At 43.6% G+C, this 22280-nt stretch overlaps 1 protein-coding gene across 3 annotated transcripts in view; it reads left to right on the top strand.

Annotated features, from left to right (window-relative positions):
- Positions 1-22280, top strand: part of ankfn1 (ankyrin repeat and fibronectin type III domain containing 1) — a 162153-nt gene that overhangs the window by 88082 nt on the left and 51791 nt on the right. For 2 of the 3 annotated variants that reach the window (XM_049563232.1, XM_049563233.1), the window contains exons 7-9: positions 4556-4681; positions 14839-15034; positions 18691-18901. In XM_049563232.1, coding sequence (XP_049419189.1) covers positions 4556-4681; positions 14839-15034; positions 18691-18901 — 533 coding nt within the window. Of the gene's footprint in view, positions 1-3687; positions 3760-4555; positions 4682-14838; positions 15035-18690; positions 18902-22280 lie in introns of those variants that run through there. The other variant, XM_049563234.1, reaches the window with a different exon arrangement.

The following is a 22280-nucleotide window of genomic DNA, read 5'->3' as shown; positions in this document are numbered from 1 at the left end:
TAGTTTTCCACTGGCAGTGGTGCAGAGCGGTAAATATGAGGTGCAGCAGGTCGCTCAGAGATACCTGAGAATCCACTGGTCGACACTCTCCCAACACTGCAGGTTCAAACTTCAAGTTTGACCTTTGGCCTCTAAAGTCTCACTAATTTGTATCACTATGACTTTATGTTTGTGTGCAGATTACTAACTAACTACTGAGGTATACAGGCGACCTCTGACCCTGTAATCCATCTTGTTTCTCTGAATGATTCATAGCAGTGTTGACATTATTTTTTTTATGAAGAATATTTGCTGCTTTACACAAGTCGTTTAATCTCTATAGTCTCAATGAGCCACTTGTTAGCAACCGCCTTTTTCAAGACATGTAAACGCTTCAAAATTCACAGTTGTTTTCTGATGTATTTTATGTCGTAGAAGAAATCATGAAAGGCGCCAAAGCCTGTGTGAACCTCAGACCTTATTTCAGACATCTAACCAGAAATCCATTCAGGAAAAACCCACTGAATTTGAGATGAAGGAAACAAGGAAACTATGAAAGAAGGAAGAGTCATGAAGTCAGTGACAGCATTTGAATCTTGCATTGGTGCCAGACTTCGGTGCTGCATGTATTGAAGTTAGTAGGGCGGGCACTACAAATCACACGACATCGTATCTTTGCCGTTTGACCTTTGAAAAAATGGCTCTGAAAAATTTAAAGCACAGATAATGTCGTGTTTTTTTTTTTATCTAAATGTGCACATTTGTTTTTCTTGTTATTGATCTACAAACAGATTGAGACGGCACAGTTTCAAGCCCCTGTTGGATCCAAGGTAGCTAACGTGACATCATAAACAAACGGGGCACATCCGACCTGATATCACTGATCACACTGTGATTATAAGCAGATCAGTTCTTAATGGCTCATATTTTTATTCTGGCTGGACTTCATGATATGGTCTATTAGTCTGGCAAATATCTGCCAAACTTGGACCTGACCGTAGGCTACAATGTCTTTCAGTTTGTCTCAGTGGTTCATATTCGTACTAATGTCAGTCATCTAACGTAAATTAGCTGCACACATATAAGTCATAACAGCGATTAAGCTTGAGAGGCTGTAACAATTGCAATCACTCACCGACACTATAGCTCTGTTTCTCTTACACCTTCACAATGATTATCACTTACTAAGGTTCATGGTCCAAATGAATGTAGGGCGACTCAACAGAGCCTAATGTTAGCTAAACAAATGCAAATGCTAACTTAGTTTTGTTTGATAAACAAAAGTAACAAGTACTGGTAAATGATGGAGGTCCAGATTAATAATTTTTTTGCCAGTTAGGGCCATTAGTATAAAATACTATCTAACGTTAGCCCCCTTGAATATTATTAAATATCAGTAACTTTTTATTGTCAGTTAGCCCTAGTGCTGCCGCTGACCACCAGCACACTGAGACCACACTGGGTCTGTGGAGCTGCCATCCACTGCAGTCCCCAGTGAAGTCACACATTAATCAGTGTGTTGGCAACACTATGTTTTTATTTTGCTGCTGTTATGGTGTAGCTCTGATTCTCATTGGCCAGGACAGGAATTGGGAGAGTAGACGGCAGATGAAGAGGGAGAGGTCAGAGGTCACAGATGTGTGTGTAGCGCAGCTAACAAGGAGGGCAAGGTCACCTGCATTAATCCAAATAACTCCACTGCACTAGCAAACTTGTGTTTTTAGATCTTCATGTCAATAAAATAATTTGCAAATATGGTACAGCTTTCAGAGTGAATAGTACAGCAAGTGATATATAACGTTACCTAGAGCTAGTAAGGGTTAGCATTAGCATATGTCACTACAGTTGCTACTGACGCTATATATATCCCTTAGTTTTAATTTTTTTCTTTGTAGGACCTTCTCCTCTGTGGCTGTTTCTCAGCCATCTCTCTGTCTTGATAATGCACTGAAGATTTTAGCACCTCATTGCACGTTGTTTCACGGTGGTACAGCTAGTTAGCTAACGTTAGCTCCCCACCCAACCCTGCTTTAAACTCTGGTTTGATCACTATGCTAGGAACAGCAAGCTGGAAAAGTTCAGTCGAACTGTACCTCACTATACACATTCCCAAATTAGAAATTACGCCAGTCGCCGTTAGCTGAGAAGCTGCTGCACTGCTGCGCGCCACCATTGTGGCAAAAGCTAGCATTAGCTAACCAGCAGAGACTGCAGAAGTGGGCCCTATGTTTCCACATGTTAATGCAGCTAGCTGGTTGTTTATCAGTAAAGCTAACAGAAAATTACAAAAAGGCAAAACATTAACATTTGACCACGTCTAAATGGATAGCATTTCAAATGCAGCGATAAAACTCACTGAGATAAAAGAGCGCGGGACTAAAAGGAGAGGTCTCGTGTTGAACATCCTGTTTTGTTTTTCTTAAAAATGAACCAGTAAGTTAATGTAAACTGTTTAATGGGTGTCAGGCTGTCAAAATCAAAATAAACTTGAAGTGACATCCTTTACTTTGTTGGTAACCATTGTATAATTGTAATATCACCACCAATACTGTCACCATGAGGTCACCAAACACTCTCTGGCTGCAGCTTCTCCAGTGTGAAGATGTTCTGCTTTTGTTTGTTTTTTATTTAAGAAAAAATGAGATGAGAGTTTGTTTTTCCAGAGAGAAAAGTGTTGGGAAATAAAATAAGATATAAACGGTAAAGATTATCAATAAAACCAAATGCACCATGTTTGAAACATAACCAGGCGAGCAGCAAACAAGCATCATTTTAAACTAACACACTTTGGCTTCACCAGACTCTGAGCAGAACATTTTTAGGACCAAACAGTTAATCAATGAAGAGGGAAATAAAAGGCACATTAATCAAAAATGAAGACAATAATTAAACATCATAATCAGTCACCATTTGAGCTGTGTAACAGGAAGCCATGACTCACCACATGCACATCCTGTGACTCTCCACAGGGAGAATAATTCAGCTGAAATTACTGCGATCTCCTGATTTTATTACATTTTATGGCCTTTTTATATTTGTATATTTATTTTGCTGCAGTGACTGTTGTTTCCTCTGAAGCATCCCAGTGAATTTAATCTCCTGCTCCTCACACTGTCACCTCCCCTCGCTCCGCTGTTTGTTCTTTTCAAAGCCCGAAGCTGCTGCCCCTCCTCCACCGGGGTTTACACTCTGTGTGTGTGTGTGTGTGCCTGTCATATCACTGGGCACACCAGCATATGCACACACACACACACACACACACAAAGCTATCCGCCTCCTCATCTCAAACATCTCTATCTCATTATTTCTTGTCCTGCCTCTCCTCTCTCCCTGTCTTGCTCCACCACTCATTCACTCTCTTGCTGAGAGTGTGTGTGTGTGTGTGTGTGTGTATCCACTCGTGTGTGTGTGTGTGTATCCACTCGTGTGTGTGTGTGTGTGTGTGTGTGAGTGTGTGTGTGTGTGCCGATGTGTCGCGATGCGCTCGCCGGTGGTGAACAGGTGTTCAGTACAGACAGCCAGAGCCGGAGCTCCACAGTAGGAGCAGTTAGAGACACACTCTCACTCACACACACACACCCAGGATCGAGCATCACATCTGGGGGCTGCCGGCGTCTCTGCCCCCCCCCCTCTGGAGATGATCCAGAGCTCCAGAGGCAGCCAGGAGGCATCAGACAGAGAGATTTAACCCAGCCGAGGAGACTCAGATGCTGGGGTAGATCTGCTGAACAGCCTGTTGTACTTCCTCCGGAGGATCCTCATTTATCTCCACTCTGTCCAGTGAGTATAACTGACGACAGAATTTTCACTTTATGGGTTAAAATCTGTGGAAACTGTGACTATTTTGCGGCTTTGAAGCAACTTTTGCGGCTCAGTTTGGATCCGACAGGTGTCTCATCTGGTTGTTATAGTTCTGTATCTGGTGTTCTGGTGCAGGATTGTCCACCAGTTCAGGTGCACTGGGACCCAGCTTAAGCCAAGCTGGGACTGCTGGGAGCTATGTCTGTTCTTTGTTGAATTTTGCTGCAGTCCAGCGTGAAGTCAGACTGCGGCTTTGAGTCTTATGGTCGCTGCTGTTCTTCTCGGAGAAGGAAGAGAAATGTCAGCTTGCAGGGGACATTTGATGAAACGATCAGATTCTTGATGAAATTCATCCTGTCACAGCCGTGTGGTGTTTGTCGTGGTGACGATGCTGTGAAGTGTCTCTGGGGACAGTTTGACACGACGGAGCTTGGAGGAGGCTGTTCTTAACAAACAGCAGAGAAGAAATTCAGATTTTTTTTTATATTATACTGTGAGCGTTGGATGTTTGGACTGTGAGCACGGGGAGGTAGACAGAAGGTGTGAGAACTTTCTGAACGTCCTCTTCTTGTTCTCGGATCTGTTTCCTCTCGATCTGGTGCAAGTTCACCTGGAAACACCTGTCGGGGATCATTTTTCTCTTCAGAGTGGACATTTTCAGCTGTGGATTTATTATTTTCAGGTTCTCATCAACCCTTTTCTCCTGCTGTGTGTGTTCGTGTGTGTGTGTGTGTGTGTGTGTGTGTGTGTGTGTGTGCGCGCGTGCACGCGTCAGGTCGGACAGTAAGATTTCTCGGTTGGCCCAGAGGTGGAACCAGAGAGCGGCAGGAGATGCTCTGATTAATGACCTGAAACCCCTGTTTTACCCAGGAATCCCCCGATCCTCACTCAGCCTGGACAGGTGAGGACACACACACACACACACACACACACACCTGCATTACTTGCTATCCTGACGGCATTGCTCCACAACAAGGTGTCCTGAGATGGGAAAATTAAGAAGTCCAGAATGTTTTTAAACTACATCATAATGTTGAAATCACAAAAATCCCACATGAATATGATTTGTGGTTCCTTATAATCGATGTGTAGTGACTGAGAGCTGAAGCACTTCAAGTCTCTGATGGTCATGAAACTCGAAGAACACAAATGATGAACAGCTGTGTAAATATCTTTGTCCGTAATAAAAAGTCAGACACAAGAGGCCAGTGGACATAAAAAAAAAAAAAAAAAGTAACAGAGCAAAGTGAACTACAACTCCCAGGGTGCATTTCAATAACAAACAGCCAATCACAGAGCTTTGTAGACTTTGTGGACACCGGATTAAACATCAGCAGTTTACACTGTTTTACTTTTGGATGAATTTAGCAGCTGTGGCTTTGTTTTGCCTTCTCGTATTCTTCAATGAAGCTGCAGCACTGATTCACATCTCTGACTGGCTTCTTTGCCATGGCAACAGCAGCTGAGGCTCATGGGTATTGTAGTGTTAGAGGCATCCACCAAAGCAGCATTAAAAACAGTCATGATTGTGAAGGAGATGCAGGAGGGGGCAGTGGAATAATGGACTGTGTAAAGAAGGTAAAGTGGAGTCTGTTATTGGAAAGACTGATTGAAGTTAGAGTAACCCATGCCATTGGATTAGTTTAGCCCATGCTGTTGCTATGGTTACCTGCAGTTTGATTTACCTTGAGCTGTGATTTAGAGGATTGGTTAAACCTAAGGTCCTGTTCCTAAACCAGCTGCTCACTGTAGGTTTTATCAGACAGACTGATAAAGTTCATTTGTAGGGGACTACTTTTAGTGGCGGAATAATCCACATTTAGTGCTCTACTGAGTATTTATAGCAGCAGGATGGTGTATGTGGGATTAATTAGAAATAAACTACAGTGTGTGTGTTCATTATGGAGGAACATGTCACCCACTGACAGTGTGTGGCTCATAGGTGTGTTTCTAACAACAGTGGAGCCTGTTACACAACAGACTGAGTGGTACAACCTTGATAATCTCACTGATCCTGGTGGGGTTAATTGGTGGAATGGCCCTTTAAAGTCTTGGATTGTAGCAGAATGACAGTGATTGGCCTGAGGGGGGCGCTACACGTCTTCCGCTTCCTCCCACTGTTCAAAAACGAAGCCAAAATATCCGAGAACCAGCCGCTGCCATCTTGTCAAGTGTATCTAGTCTTGTAAAACAGTTATGATACAGTATCGACATGTTGCCCAGCCCCTAGGTACGATTCATTGGTACCCTGCCTGAGGATGATCGCCCCCCTCTTTCACCCTTCACATTAGTTATTGTCATGTACCCGAGAATACTTGGGTCATCATCTACGCAACATTTCGACCTTCACATCATGCCTCCTGTGGTTTATATAATAGAGACACTGGGAGAATGACGTCTCACCTGCCCTCCTGCTGTAACACCCATGGCCGTGGACTTCATAGGATGAGCTCGACACATGCTGCGGACATGTGCAGATTTCAGAGGAGACCTTTGGCATTGAGAAATTCCTTTTCAACTCTACTCACCAACTGCTCTTTGCATTAATGCGTTAATTAATTAACTTATTATTAACAGTTACCGTAAACTACAACCATAAAGTACACATGAACCGTACAAGAGACCACCTTTTCGACAAATCATGGCGAGGGTACGGTACACAGTGTTGACACTAATCAAATCAACTGGACTTTGGGGTGAAATGTTGTCAGGTTCAGGCTCAGGTCTCTGATGGGAAAGCTTCCTCAGAGCAGTTTGTTGTTTTCTGTATCTTCAGCTCAGCATCCTCATTATTCTCTACAGCTCTTACACATTACGTTTTACCTCAGAAGGCCGGTGTTTCCATTCTATATTTATACCATACGTACACTGAACAGTTATTACGTCTGTGAGGGAGGTTATGTTTTCAGTTTGGTCCAGTTTGTTTGTCAGTTGGATTACAGAAAAACTGGTTTTAATGAAACTTTGTGGAAGGGTGCAGCATGAGCCCAAAGAACCCATTAAATCTGGTGCGTATCCAAATCAGAGGGCGGATGCACAGAGTATTTTTCATTTTAACATTGTATGAAAGGTCGTTGTGCCTTGGCAGAGGTCTGCACGCTCTGAGTGCCTCTCTAGTTGGTGTGTGTTATCATGTCTCATGTCCATACTGGCTGTGAAGTGATCTCTGCTTAACACGACTACGCTGTGAGAGATGGAGGACTAAATGTACTACAGCCTCATTTCCACTGCACAGGACGGCTCAGCTCAACTCACTTGAAATCTTTTTTTATTGTCAGAAGTTGTGGGTAATACCTGGTACTGTTTTGGTACCACCTCAGTTGAGGTTCGAGGTACTAAAACCCTGCAGATCGCCGATCGGTTAGGGAGAATTGTCATGGAAGCAACATGGGACAAATGAAAGAGTGATTCCAGAGAGCAGCAGACAGAGGGGTCTACAGTCTGTGTTTGAAGGATATATCCAGGATGTCAAACTGACTCAGCAGCAACAACAGGTTAAAAAGACAAAGATAGTTAGAAGCTAAAGCCGAACTATAGGCTACAGATCACAGTGTAAAAGTGAACCACCACATCACTGCTGATCGCCACACAAGACAATGAATATAAAGGGAAACTTTGCTCCCCCTGGGGCCACCAGCTCTTGGACCTCCACCACCGGACGGGCATGGATCTCCAGGGTAAGTCAAACAATGTTCATCTGCACACACTGCGATGACACACAGCTGGTTGAATATGAGGAAAGTTTCCCTGCTTCCCTTCACTGGTTCCTGTACAGCAGGGTCGGTCTTTGTTTCACTGTTATAATCATTACAAAGCAAAAGCAGCATGTGTATACATTCAGTAGGCTATATCTTCAGTAGCTAGCTAGCTAACCCTACACTTTTCAGGGTTTGATTTTGGTTTTGGAACAGGGAAGAAACGTATCTTTTTCCAACCTCTCCAGGTAACGAGTATCATTAATACACTTTTGCCAGGTACAACATTCAGCTCGAAATCCACAAAACCAGCCTGTATATGAAGGAAATCTTAACTGATTGCATTAATCTATTGAGCACAGTCTTCGTTCGACAGGTGGGACTTAGCAAATGATTAATTGACGAATAACAGACGTTCCTGTGTTGGTTTCCATTGAAAAGATCCATGCTGTGATGTGTTGAAGATCATGATGGCCCGTCTCACATGGAAGCACATAAGAAAAGTTTATGGTACCAAAAGCGAGTCAAGTCGATCATGACCGCGCAGTGGAAATGAGTCCTCGTTCTGTGTAGAAACACATGTTAAAGTTCAGTAAGTGTCAAAGCCTTGAATTATTTTTAATTTTGTCCTCCATCTCTCACACTGTCATCATGTTGAGAAGTGATCTCCTCAGGTCCAATAACTCCACTCAAGACAGACTTATTAAAATGTTCTTAAACTTTCCTTTAAACTTCGATTAATTCCTTTTTAGTGGATTTGTTCATGGAGGGTTTTTTAATGGGTTAGTGTTTTGTGTCAGTGGCAAAGATCAGAAGCCTCTTAGTGAACCCTGAGAGCTCATAATGAACCCATAACAGTTTTAACATTCAGCTAGTGTTAACAGTAAGTCCCTGAATATTTTATAATATTAAAGTAAACTGTTTAACATTCAGGGGTTGAAAAATAAGGTCAAATTAAAATGTTGTTCTCCTCCATTAAGAACTGTATGAATATTTTATAGAATCCACACATACAGCTCCAGATGTGTGCTGTGTGTTTACTGTCAGACTCAACAGTGAAATGTGCACAACAATTATAAAAGCAATTAGTTCCCTTTTAATAATTTAAAGCCTCTTGTTGGGATCTGGAGGGATGTGTGTGTGTGTGTGTGTGTGTGTGTGTGGAGGGGGTTTACAATCAAGGATGGATGTTTAGATCAATTTGTACACTGAAAGCAATTATGTTCAGCAAGCCCAGATTTCACACACACACACGTGATTGGCTGTGTTGCCTCTAAAGTGTATGTTTAAGTGCCACAGTTTAAAAATGTTTCAGTTCAGCAGCTGTAAACTGATAATTCATTCAGTCCGTGTGGTTTCTTCTGTTTGGCTGCAGCTGAGGCTCATGCACCACCCACCTGTGTCTGCAGGTGCAGCATGATAAACAGTCTGTGGGGTTTTTTTGTCAACCAACCACTGATCATGATCAGCAGGACAAGCTGTGTGCACAGTAACATGTCACATAGATTCACAGTTTTATTCCTAAACTCTTCTCGTTTAGACACAGTGAGGACAGTAATGTTTTTGCGTTATCCAAGCAGCAACCTCCAGGGATGACGAGTGAAGCCAATGCAGAAGTGCCAAAAACTGCAGTTCGTTGAATGGCCACTTGAGGCTGTCTTCAGAAGCAAGTCAATCCCCATAGACCCTCATGTTAAAATGTTCAACTTTACAGCAGAAATAAACATGTTCACAGCCTGGTACAAAAAAACGGTTTTGGTCTTTATAGCTAATTTCCCCTTTCATGACAACTGTACAGGAGGGTGAATTTTTTCATCTGTTTTAATTTTATTAAGGCTTAAAGTTGCGCATAATTAAGGGTGTGGTCACTTTGAGTGACAGGTGGCGCCATCACGGGTGGCTAAATAGCCGCTGGCTGTCTGCTAGGCGTCATCTCAGCTAATTTGCAAGTCATTGAACCCTCTCAGCTGTGTTTGTACCTCTTGGATATTTTGTTTCATGAAGGAGCTGGCACCAAGCGGGAGCATGAGCAGGATCAGCCAACACCACAGGGCTAGCCAAAGTAGCGTAGCTTGTTAGCCTAGCTTGTTAGCCTTAGCTAACTTAGCAGCTTCGAGCGAGGTGGGCGTGTTTAAGCAACCAGGCTTCATTTGGCCTGTCTCTTTGCCCATTTTTGATTGGCCGGGAGTTGGGCGGAGTCAGGCACTGCCAAAATGGCAACGACCAGAGCCGCCTACTTTGAGCTTTAAACCTGCTCCTCAGAAACCAATGGGTGACGTCACGGTGACTACGTCCATATTTTTATTTTTCAGTCTGTGGTGTTATCACACCAGTAGTGACTGATGCTGCCATGATATCTGCTGGCATTGGTTCTGTTATATAAATATATCAATGCTGGGTTCAGACTACACAACCTTTTTGTCTGTTCCAACAGTCACTGTCAGATTAGGCAATTGTGAAGTCAGAAAATCTTTTCGTGACTTCTCAACAGACGTGACAGACTACATGTTGGTGAACGACCAGTTATACCCGGTCATCTTTCACAATATGTGTGATGTCATCAGATTATTCTCGTTCTATTTTCATTATTATTATTATTCTACTACAAGTCACTGAATCCTCCACAGGAAGTTCCTGCAAATGTTTCACAATAAAAGCCTTTTTAGAAAATGAAGGGATTCTCTCAGCTGAAGTTATAATGGACTTTTAATTTGAAACAGATGCAGGAAGTGATGAGTATGAAGTGATGGCGCGATGCATTAAATTCAACAGGACAAACAGGAGCAGGTTAAAACTAAAAACAGAATTATAGATGACGTGTTTCTAATGTAGTGTGTTTGAAATGCAGCTGGTAGCCTCTGCAGCTGTGCTGAATAAAGGCCCTTTTATTCCTTTATATCCTCCATTATGAAGAAAGAACATTCTTTGCTAGCTTGATGCTAATGGCAGTACTCAGCGGTTGATAAAGTGCCTCTGCTGTTTCCTTTTTACTCTGTGTGCTAACGTCCCTACAGGAAATATCTAAAAGGCTGGGCTGTTGTTGTCCTACAGTTTCCACGGCAGCAGATCCCTCTGTCTTCCTATTGGTCAAAGTGACAGCTGTGACGAGAGAAGTTGTGGAAGACAAAAAGAAAATCAGACATGCTGGACTTTCTGTTGGGACGTCGTGAGGTGTCCCAGACGTGGCGTCCGTTTTCGTCTACTATGACACACTACATGAAAGAGAACGATGGATTATCACACATAACGCTCACTGTTGTTCACAATGTGAGCCAACACTGTACAACACAGCATACCGTACAGTATAATCAATACGTTGTAAAAAGTCATAGTTTTGTAGGGTTTAGCCTTCAAAACTACTTGGTTGATTTTAGGGAAAGATCGTGGTTTGGGTTAAAATAAATACGTCAGTTAGGTAACTGAAGCTACATACGTAAGTTAACGTGATGTACGTGACATACCCTGGGCAATAACTTTCTGTGTAAAGACATAAATGTCTCGTATTTACTCTCACACAGTTAAGTAAAGGATCATTCAGTGACTCAAAGTGATTCTCAAATGGAAACCTGCAGAAGTCTGCAGGTGACTTTTCACCAGGAACCCTTCAAAGATAAAGACAGTGACATTTTTTATTTCTGATTCATTAGCAGAGGGCCTGATAATTTTTTTAATCCAAGTCTGTATGTAGATTGAACACTTCATCACCATTTTGGATCTGTCTCCAAGCAGATTTAATTCTGGATTCAGATTCAACGGAGAGACTCAAATATGAAGACAGCCAGGTCACATTATGCAGAGGCAGTAAGACAATCAGCAGCAGCGAGTCGACTCTGTGAAGTCCCGCTGAGCTGAGTGCTGAACAATCAGGTGAAGGAGCAATTATCATCTGACGCCTGCTAATGACGAGACCCTGCAGGTGTGTTTCCTGCAGCCGCTGCAGCACGAGAGCCGTTTCACATTAAGATAATGAGAGTGTGATAATGACTGAAGAGCTTCTATTTGCTGCAAAGAATCAGTGCCGCACATTAATACATCACAACATTACAGTCAAAAACAAATTAATATGGAAAGAAGAGCATGTGTGTGTGCAGGAGGCGTATGATATCTGTCAGGGTGGGGAGTGGGACAGGAGACAGGAATCACGACTCGATCAGTACAGCAGGAAGAGAACAAAGCCATCAGAATCTGTTTGTTTTTATTTCTTGTGAACAGGAAGTAGTGTTAGTATTGAAGATAGACGCAGTCATCCTGCTGGGGACTGAAGGAACATTTTGACCCCCGGCTATTTTAATCATGAAAATCACCAGACACAAAAAAATGTCATTCCAATGAATGTTGTCAGATGTGTCGTAGTAAAGCTGCTGGATGTTGGACACAGTTGTCCCCCTGTCCTCTACCACCCAAACTGGTCTGCAGTCCATTCTGTAAGGGAGTTAGTGAGTCGCTCACAGGTACACTGACTCAGTCTGAACACCTGGTCCAGTGTGGCCTGACGAGGCTGGCTGTTAGCGTTAGCATCAGAGGCTGTGCTAGCTCAGACCTCATGGTTCGCTGCTAAATGCTTTGTGTTGAGGTGATGTTTCAGACAAAAGTTCTCTGATGGTACGAAAATTCCTTCCTACAGAACCTGTAGAGAACAGTGCTCCTATCAACACTTCCATCTGGTCGTTTTTTAAATGTAAATGTTCCGTTCACGGGGCCGAGCAGCGTCGTCACATCTGCCTCCATCATGTGACAATGACACTGTGGCGTTCAGTGACATGTCAGGTCAAAGGGCACCACGGATCATGATTGATCAGCGTCAGTTTCTTATTGTGTTATTTTTCCTGTGATTAATTAATTGAAATGAACATGTTATTTTGACAGCCCTAATTAAAACATTTATTACAGTTGTTTCCCCGCACCACTTCTCCTCCTTCTCTTCCTTATTTTAGTCGTCTGTCATGCAGATGATGATCCCCACTCTTTATTGCATGTGACACACGTCTCTCCCACTGCCAAGTCGCCTTGCAGCCCCTCCATCCTTCTCTCCACTGAGCTTCATCCCTCTCCTCTGGTTTTTCACTATCTTGCTTCATTGTTCCGTCACTTTCCTCTCTCAGTCACAGTCCCCCTTTTCTCTCTCTTTCCCTCTTGATTCAGTCTATTAAAATGCTGTCATATACACATTAAAACTGCCAGTTTGATTATACAAAAAAAAAAAAAAAGACAAGCCCAGGCTAGTGATGATAAATTACAGCTCAGCCTGACCCAGCCGGAAACCGTTGGGTCGTGTCAGGCTTGGTTGGGCTCAGGCAGAGAATCAGAGTTTGAGCTCAGACTCCAGGAGTTTTAAAATCCTAAGCGATTTTAAAATCAGGTTGCGTCACACACATGAAGAGGAATTTTTCAGATAATGTTCTCACTAACCTCAAACATACACACACCAGATTTAAAATAAATGGCTCATCACACACGACAGAATATTAATAAGGTTCTCATGTCAGAGGGGGCATGAATTCACCACCTCACATGATCTCATGGGGAAGTAAACAAAGCAGAGACTGACGAGGTGCGGCAGCTTGCTGTAATGTTATCAGTGCTTTGCAGCCAGAAAAACAAAAGCACAAGGATCAATGAGTCTCGGTAAGCAAGAGGTAAACACAGGTCATCTGTTCTTCAGCAGGAACTGGAGGTCAGATTTTATTGGTCAGTTTTAATATCTGTCAAGAGTTGTATACTAACTAAGGTTAGCCTCAAGGGTTTAAATGTCATCATAACTGTAATCATCCAGGCTTTAAATCCTAAATATGAAACATGTTGGAAATGACCAGGGCTGCCTCAATGTGTCCGTGAGCAGTTCAGAAGGTTTCGACCTGGATCTGTAAATCTGTCACGTCACCAGATAATCTGGGACAAACATTGGTACGGACTGAGAGCCATGACCGGGTTTCTCCTTTGATTGTCAGGAGGAGTGAGTCTGGAATAAAACTCTGTCGTCTGAGCCGGGCTTAATGGCGTACAGCTAAAATTTTCCAGGCAGAGCTTGTGCTTGTGGCATATTACGCGCATCAATCTACATACGCTATATTCTACACGCAGCTGTGTGCGCCAGAACACAACTGCTGTACTACTACAGTAGTCACAGCGAGTATGAATACGACAGTGTGGTGATGAAGAGTGTCTCATCTAGGGAGCAGATGCAGGTTCATCCCAGCAGCCCTCTATCAGCTGATGGACCTCTTCATAAAGTAGACTTTGTGCTGTGGGCTTTTCTTATATCTGGATGGAGGAAGTATACGCTAAGATATGTTTTCCCTCCATGAGAACCCCCACAGCAGCCACTTGTTACCATCATGCTGAAATGTGTCAGAGCGTAATGTGGAGACTGAGCGTGGGCTGCAGCAGACAGGAGGTCATTTAGGCGCTGGCTGAAAAGCAAAAAAAACTGAAAGCAATCTTTTGTGACAATGCGAGAGCTGCGGGCAGCACAGAGACAGGAACTCTGACAGGTCACACAGCCTGTGGTGGTTTTCTGATTTTCTGCATGTGTAAACCCTCTGATCCAGTCACTGATGCTGTAATACCTGAGGGAGGGAAATAGATGCTGAGACTGAATAATGTTCATCCTTTTTATCTGTTTCTGTTGGATATGTGGCTCCTGGTCGCAGTGACAACATCTCAGACAACCTTTATCACAGCTACAACCAGCTCCTCCTGGTTCAGGTTCTGAGGCAACATCCATATGTCACCTCTGATATATGTTTTTGATTTAAAATGCATAACTGTTGCTACATTTACACCAAGTGTCCACATTATTCCAGCGTTTCTGCACTCTCAAACAGAGACTTTTAAAAACGCTGCTGACTTTGTTATAGTTTGAAATCAGACCTAACTTATATACTGTAGTTCAGGTGTGTTTGTTTTATTAGAGCCGTTCAGGTTGGTTGAGATGGTGTGAACAACCATCGTTGTGTGGTTGGTTCGTTTTCTTTCACACTACAAACAAACCGCACCAGAGTCCGTCTGGAAGAGGACCAAGACCCACCTTTTTGAGCGGTCTCGGTTCAGTTGAGTCTCCTGAGTGCTGAATGTGTGTCAGAAGACAAACCTGTGACGTTACTTGAACCTGCAGGGAAAGAAGGAAATAAAATGCTGCACACCAGCTGTCTATGGACTCTGTTAAAAGGTTGTTTGTGTTGAGTGTTGGACCCTGGTGACGGAGTAGCTGATTGATGATGTAGTTGGAAAAAGTTTCCTGATCTTTTCTCCTCTCTTGTCTCACACATCCACAGATTACTCTGCAGCTTACAGTCACTCATTTCTTTTTTTACCTGGTAGCTCACTGACTTTTTTCTGTCCCTCCATCCCTCCCTCTGAGCAGACGCCTCCCGGGTGTTATGACCCAGCAGATGCAGAACCTGCAGTTGTCCCAGACCAGGAAGTGCCCCGGTGGGCCGGCCTCCCCGAGCGCCGCCAAGCGCCTCTACAGGAACCTGTCGGAGAAGCTGCGAGGAAGCACCTCCTCCTTTGAAGATGCCTACTTCTTCGGCAAGACGGACCGCCTCCGCAAAGCCTCGGTGAGTCTACTGCAGAGGACTAGGAGGAAGATTTAATCTGTGCTGTTTTCACTGAATCATGATGTACAATATGATGTATGATGTATGAGAGAAAACAAAGGTAAAATGTTAGATTATAACAAACTGTAAACATCCATCACAGTTTACAGACTTAGTTTCAGAATGACTCTGCATCACACCGTCTTTGCTCTGATTGGTTGAAAGTCGTAACCTGCCAGAGGCATCTGATGTATGGCTGTCGATAACACCCCTTGACACTGCACAGAAATATAACACACCACCAGCTCACATTGTTGGAAGTGTGATTGCAGAGTGGCACAAACACCACAGCACGAGTATAAATGCTTCCAGCAGTGGAGAACATTTGCACAGGCTCTAGCGTAGGCTTTACATAGAGCTATAAATCAGCCTTTAGTCGGCACCAGCACGTCTGAAGATTTGTCTTTTTCCTGGATGACTTTAGAAGTAGAAAAGATCTCCACGTCAGACGTTGAGGGGAAACCTGTCCGGCTGCCTCCGTCTCAGACAGAAGGATCAATAAAGATCCGTTTTAGCGCTTTACTGATTCTGTTAACAGCCTGAACTCTCCGTTCCTTCATGTGTCACGTCTGTTATTGGATCTGTGAGCTGCTGCCTGCAGCTGTGGTTACATCATGACACCGGCCTCTGTGCTGGCTTCACTTTGTCTTCCCTTCATTTTGAGTGCCTTGCTCAAGGACACTTAATGAATGGTGTTGTTGGAGAGCATTTGGAGCGCTTCTCACTCTTCACCAGCTCTTCTCAGAAACATTTGGTCGCTGAGATTCATCATGTGTGACGAGTGGACGTGTGTGTGTGTGTGTGTGTGTGTGTGTGTGTGTGTGTGTGTGTGTGTGTGTGCGCGCGTGTGAGAGTCTGACATTTACAGATCAGTCACAACAGCAGACATGAAAGAACGGAGGCAGACGGGGGAGGAGAGGGAGCTCAGAGAACACTGTGTGTGTCTCTAAAATCTATTCGACACTAGGACACTAGATGGGTCAGATTAATACTAATAAAACAGACAACTAAAATAAAAATGTTTATGATGTGTTGTTTTTTTTATTTCTAATATGTAGACAAATTGATATCAGATTTAATCTCCTTATTGACGAGCATACAGTTCTGTATGTTTGTAAAACAAAGAGAGGACAGGAAGATGACTGCAGGTCGAACACGTCGCTTTTCTGCAGGTTATTATCGTGTTTGTTCGATAGGTGTTTGATAAACTGCTCGTATGTTGCTGTTGTTTGTCCCCAGTCTGCAGCATACTCCACATTCCCAGACACGATTACCAGATTACTCTGTGATCAAATCAATAACAGTTTCGTTTTCTTACTTATCGTCCAATCACCTATCGGCCAAAAATATTTTTTTCCCAGTGTGATTTTAATCCCATCAGCCCCTGACACCTGGCAGTCAGCAGCTGTGTGCTAAAGCTGGTTGACTGGCTCAGGCTTAATTGGTGTTGATTGCAACGTGCAGGATTTCATTATTTAAGTTACTGTAAAAAGACCAAATTGGTTTTATTTCAACTCGGTCTCTCAAACATCAGCTGTGAATACACGTTCAACTCAGCAGTAGTGCTACGGTGTCTTCTCTTGTGGGCTTCCAGGCCAGTATACATGCTCTCATCTTTTGTTGTATTGATGGGCAAATCCCACATCACCCTCTTTAAATCCAGACTGCAGCGCGGTTATTTTTTGTCTTCAGGAATGCCCACCCTGTCCCTCCTCTTCCACGATGCTGCTCAGATATGTTTTCATTAGTTTCAGGTGTGAGGAGGATGTTTCAGTGCTGGCAACAGTCACAGGTAGAGTAAGAAATAGACTGATAGTCATGGCTACATCAGAGACTCTTGTTGATATGGAGTGGTGCTTTATAAAAAAGCCGTACTTGATTTCCTTTTATGGCAGACACCAATGGCGAGAGGTTGGCGAGGATGTAAAGACAGTGATTGACAGGAAGAGTACATTAAAGATGATGAGCGAGATGCCAGAGTAGTGTTAGCATCAGATGATAGGAAGCTTCAGCATCAGGCGAGGGAGGACCTGTGGGGTTGGGGCCTGTTTGGACCACGTTACAAGCCCAAGTACACAAATACATCTAAAAAGCTAACATGGACCCATGTATGAGCCTGACTCACTGATCGATGTCTGTCCAGCTGTTATCCTGGACATGCTCACATGAGAAAATCATGTTTCTTGTTCCATGACATTTCTGAGTTTGCAGAAGGCTGACAGTAACGTGATTATTTTCAGAGTAAGTGAACGCACTGAGTGACTTCAGATGCACAACAAAACTCTGCTCACCTGCAGGTGCGCCCCACCTATGTATATATATATATATATATATATATATATATATATATATATACACATACACATACGTGTGTGTGTGTGTGTGTTAATGCGTGTCCCTGAGCTCACCTACGTTGGCTGTGTGTTGTGTTGTAGTTTCAAGAGAGATACGACCCATAGACTGAATAAAGTAATGGCACTGCAACCATGATGTCACCCACTGGTTTGTGGACCAAGTGACCATCAGTGTGTCTCACATTGCAAACTTGTGTACTCAACACTTAATATTTTGGGTGTGCTAAGTGTGTTCACACTGCATAGTACGGGAAAATGCAGTGTACTATCGGCACACTCAAAATGGTCCAAAAGTTGAGTGTAGAATGACGGACACTTCACTCGGTAGCGGTTGACTTCTTTGTGACATAGCAAACTCCTCAACTTTTGACATGGTGGCTCGCGCCAACAAGGAGCCTGAGCTGGCTAAAGTGAACGCTGCTGCGTTTGACAGATGTTAGTTCTACATGTTTTCTGCACCAAGTACCAAAACTGTTGTCAAAAAGAATATGTCGGCAATGTTTGTAGCGTCTGTAATGATTTTGTACTGTCAACAATAATTTGAGTGCTAACGTTAGCTTGCTAGATGATGTTAGCAGCTTCAGCTGTCAGCTTCTAGCTACAGCGGCGCGTTTTAATCAGCAATGAGGATGTGGAGTAAGTTTGGTTTATGTGTGAGCAGAGATAGCGGTCAGATTTGCCATTTAAAAAGAAGACGAAGAAGAAGTAGAGGCGGTTAAAAACAAAAACTGTTGTAACTTTCAGTAAGTGCAAAATGGCAGTGTGCAATTTGAGATTTGAGACAAACTCCATATTTGAAAGGAGAAGGTGGTGCTAACTGTAACACTAGCTGCTAGCTTCGTTCGCGCAGTGCATTACAGTGTATGGTTAACTGTGATCACACGGGAAAAAATGAACATCTGACTCCATCTGACCGACAACAGCTGCTGTTCTTGGTGTCCAAAGTGACAACTGCAGCAAGAAGATGTTAAAGTATTTTTCATATTTCCTCTCTGCTGTTGTGTACAGAGACACAGGAGCAGTTTCAGGAATGTTATTTATGTTTCCTCTCAAACATAGTCCGGTGGAGAAGGTGAATGTTCTTGTTGTGCAACTCCACGTGACACTCTCTGCACACTGCGTCTTTAAATTGATGTCTGTGTGGATGTATATTTGTTTAAAACTGCCATTCCTGGTGTAACTGTAACAGAATTATCGTTCTTGTACTTTATACTTGTTGAACTCGGCTCAGTGGTAAATGTGAGCGCTTGTTTTCTCCTGCAGACCATGCAGGGCAGCGACTGTATCTTCGAGGCGGTGGAGCAGCAGGACCTGGACACAGTGCAGATCCTCCTCTACCAGTTCTCGGCCGAGGAGCTGGACCTGAACACCCCCAACAGCCAGGGTCTGACGCCGCTAGACATCGCCATCATGACCAACAACACACCCATCGCTAAACTGCTGCTGAAGGCCGGCGGCAAGGAGAGTCCACACTGTGAGTACACCACAATTTTGTGCTGTTGTTCTCCAGCATGTGAGGAAGTTTAATGTGTGGCCTGATGAGGGCGCTGTAATGTCTGTTGTCATGTTCTCCTGCTCGTGCTGCTGCATCCCACTGGCTCCACTCTGCGTCCTTGTCGTCTCAACACCATGAGTTGTACCAGCACTCAGTTGTATTGTGAAGAAACAGTGGAATCCGCACAGTGTTTTTATGTTCAGTGTTTCTAAGCACTGCTGCCGTCGCTCAGATTTCTGCCAGTAGATTACAAAATATGAGTCAAGATACAGACTGCTGCAGTCATATCTGATTGGTTCTACCCAGTCTGACCTTTTAGTCTGAAAACCTAATTTACAGGTGAACACATCAGATCGATTGTCTTGTTACTGAGCACATTGGTTGTTATGGTGATGCTGATTTGTGATGCTTTTTTTTTTGCGGGGTGGGGGAGTTAACCCTGAGACCTGCAGCGACGTAGAAACTATGAGCCCTATTTAAACAACCTGTAGCTCGAGGTTTAAAGTGCATTCAGAGCGTGTCCAGCTCCAGGCACATAATCTGAGCACAAAGTAAGGCTCAGGGGACAAAGGGGTCGTATTTAGTCACTTAATTAATCAAAGGTGTGTTTTGGGTGTAACAGGAATTTAACCAATCAGAGTGTCACCTCCTGTTCCCTTTAAAACTCTGGTGTGCCTGCATCTGGTGCACTGCTGTTTACATGGCAAATTTATCCAATTGGAGAAGTGAGCGGTTTTCTGCTGACAGTCAGAGCTGTGATGTCACTGCGGCAGATATCGTGGGACACTGAAGCAGCAAAACTAAAAACTGTAGGTGTGAACTTGATGGAGGAAACAGAACTAAACTTTTACCTTTAAAATAATCAATGAAGTTAAGCTGCTCCTAGTTCGTAAATGTCCACAGTGTCTAATGTTGAGTCTGACCGCAGCTCTGCTCTGATCTCTGCTACGTTGACATTTTAAGAATGTCATTCATTTTTTCCTCATTAATGGTAGCAAATAGAGTGTAGACTCATTGTGAACCCACCTCTGTAATTGTATCTTACTGTCTGAATAATGCATCCATGAAACCTGCACCATTCTGGCTCTAGATCACATTTCTGCTGCCTCAGAAATAACAACCCACCAACAATGCACCTGACCACATCTTGTTTTAAGACCTACACACTCATGGGCACACCGATGGGCACAAGTGCTACTTAAACAATGTGGCCTCTGGATGTGATAACATTTGCTGCTCTGCGCCTGCGTCTGTGAGATAGGGCCCCTGAAGTCTGATTGATGTGGTGTTTTTGTAGAGGTCAAAATGTGCACTGTGAAAAAACACTCTTTACACTCTCCAATACTCATTTTTACAGAGCTTGAATGCATCATAATTTAACTCATAACAACCTCTGTGAGTGGTTAGTTCCAGCCACCAGCTGCTAACAGCTAACGCTAACTAGCTCTCCTCCTGCTGATGTCAACACAGATTTGTTGTTCACAGCGTAGCATTATCAGGGAGACAACAGGCTGCGTCCCATGACACGTCGCTAGTGAGTTTACTGCGTCGATACCGATAGTAAATCAGTCCCTCAGATCATCCCTGGTTCCCAAGATGAAAATTCATGTTGTGCTACACAAAATTGTTTTCATTTTTCTAATCTTTACTTTCCTTCTCACGAAACAATGGATTGCGTCATCATCAATAATTACCAAAAACAATCTGAGGTTATAGAGCTCAGCTTAAACACTGACATGTTTCAGGTGTGTTCGTAGTCATGTTGATGAAGACAGAGACACAGACCAGCGTCTCTTCTTGGATGGATCCAGCTCCATGTTACTGTAGTAACTCAATTTTACCTTCAGTCCAACTCGTGTTTATTAGTTCTTCACTATCGGTGAACTTGTTGTTCTGTTTTCACAGTTGCCTCCAGTTAAATCTGCTGTCTTTAACCTTTATTAGAAGTGTGTATGGCTCCCTGCAGAACTGCACACCCCCACACACACACACAAACACACAAACACAAACACACACACACACACACACAGTGAGAACAAGCTGCATTGTAACAACGAGACTCTGCAAACAATTCAAATCAGACTGCTTTTTTATGATACTGCTTACAAACCCTGAAGTAAACACAGGCTTCTGAAATGATGGGAGGGAATCACAGCCCTGCATCATATACATATATTGTGCGTGCGTGCGTGCGTGCGTGCGTGCGCAGAATAGTGTAACTGATGCTGGACAGGGCCTGTGTTTGTGTCTGCAGCCCAATCTGGGTCTCCTCTACCTGGCCCTGAATGGGCCCGCTATCCCCCTCTCCTCCTCCCCTACCTCCCCCTGCCCACACACACACACACACACACACACACAGTTTTCCCTCCATCAGTCCCCTGGTTGTCCTCCATAAACCCTCCAAAGACAGGTGGTTCTTACCTTACTACTGAAACCCCATTAGCCCCCACTGTCTGGCTGTGTGTGTGTGTGTGTGTGTGTGTGTGTGTGTGTGTGTGTGTGTGTGTGTGTGTGTGTGCGCGTGTGTGCGTGTGTGTGTGTGTGTGTGGTGAAACAGTGGCCACTTCACATTGAGCCGGGCCTCCTGCGTGACTCCCCACTGAGTAGCTTTAACAAGGTTTGTCGTTTAATGGTTTAACTTTTCCAATGATGCATGTAACGCCGGGGCAATTACAGCGAAGTGATTTATTGTGCCATGTAGGGGAGGGGGCGCAGCGGTGAGAGCTCTCCACACAGCGGCCTGGACTCTGGGCGGCGGTACAATCCCATCCTTGTAAACAAACACAGAGTAAACATTGCCGCTGTTTTCCCTCCTGGGGCCGGCTGCTCTCTGTTTATGTCATTCCTCAAGTGCCAAGTAAATCAGTCAGCCCAGGCCTGACAGCCCAGTGTGTGTCTATGTGTGTGTGTGTGTGTGTGTGTGTGTGTGTGTGTGTTGACTTGAGTTAAAGAACAAGGTAAAAAATGTCTTTAACAAGTAAAACTCCTGCTTTTCTCTTACTAAAAAAACAAGTGTGTGTGGACGTCTGTTCATGCCAGACATTACCAATGAAGGACAGTAACTATAACTGTGATATAAATGTATATGTAGACAAGGAGAGATAGAAAAAAATATTAAATATTAACACTGAAGTATCAGAAGATATAAGCTGAGTTAAAGGAATATTTCAGGTTTTTTGAAGTGGGCGTATATGATATATTTGGCTTGAGTGGTATCACAGTATTTCAGTATGTCAGGGTATTTAGAAATCCAGATAGTATGATTTTCAGACGCTCCACTTTTTATTAAACTCATAGGGAAAAGCTGCACTGAGGATGTGTTGTATGTAGGTAAGAGAGATGTGTGCACTTGTGTGTT

Source organism: Epinephelus fuscoguttatus, linkage group LG20 (genome assembly GCF_011397635.1).
Source record: "Epinephelus fuscoguttatus linkage group LG20, E.fuscoguttatus.final_Chr_v1".
NCBI lineage: Eukaryota > Metazoa > Chordata > Actinopteri > Perciformes > Serranidae > Epinephelus > Epinephelus fuscoguttatus.
This window is presented reverse-complemented; position numbering and strand designations above follow the sequence as displayed.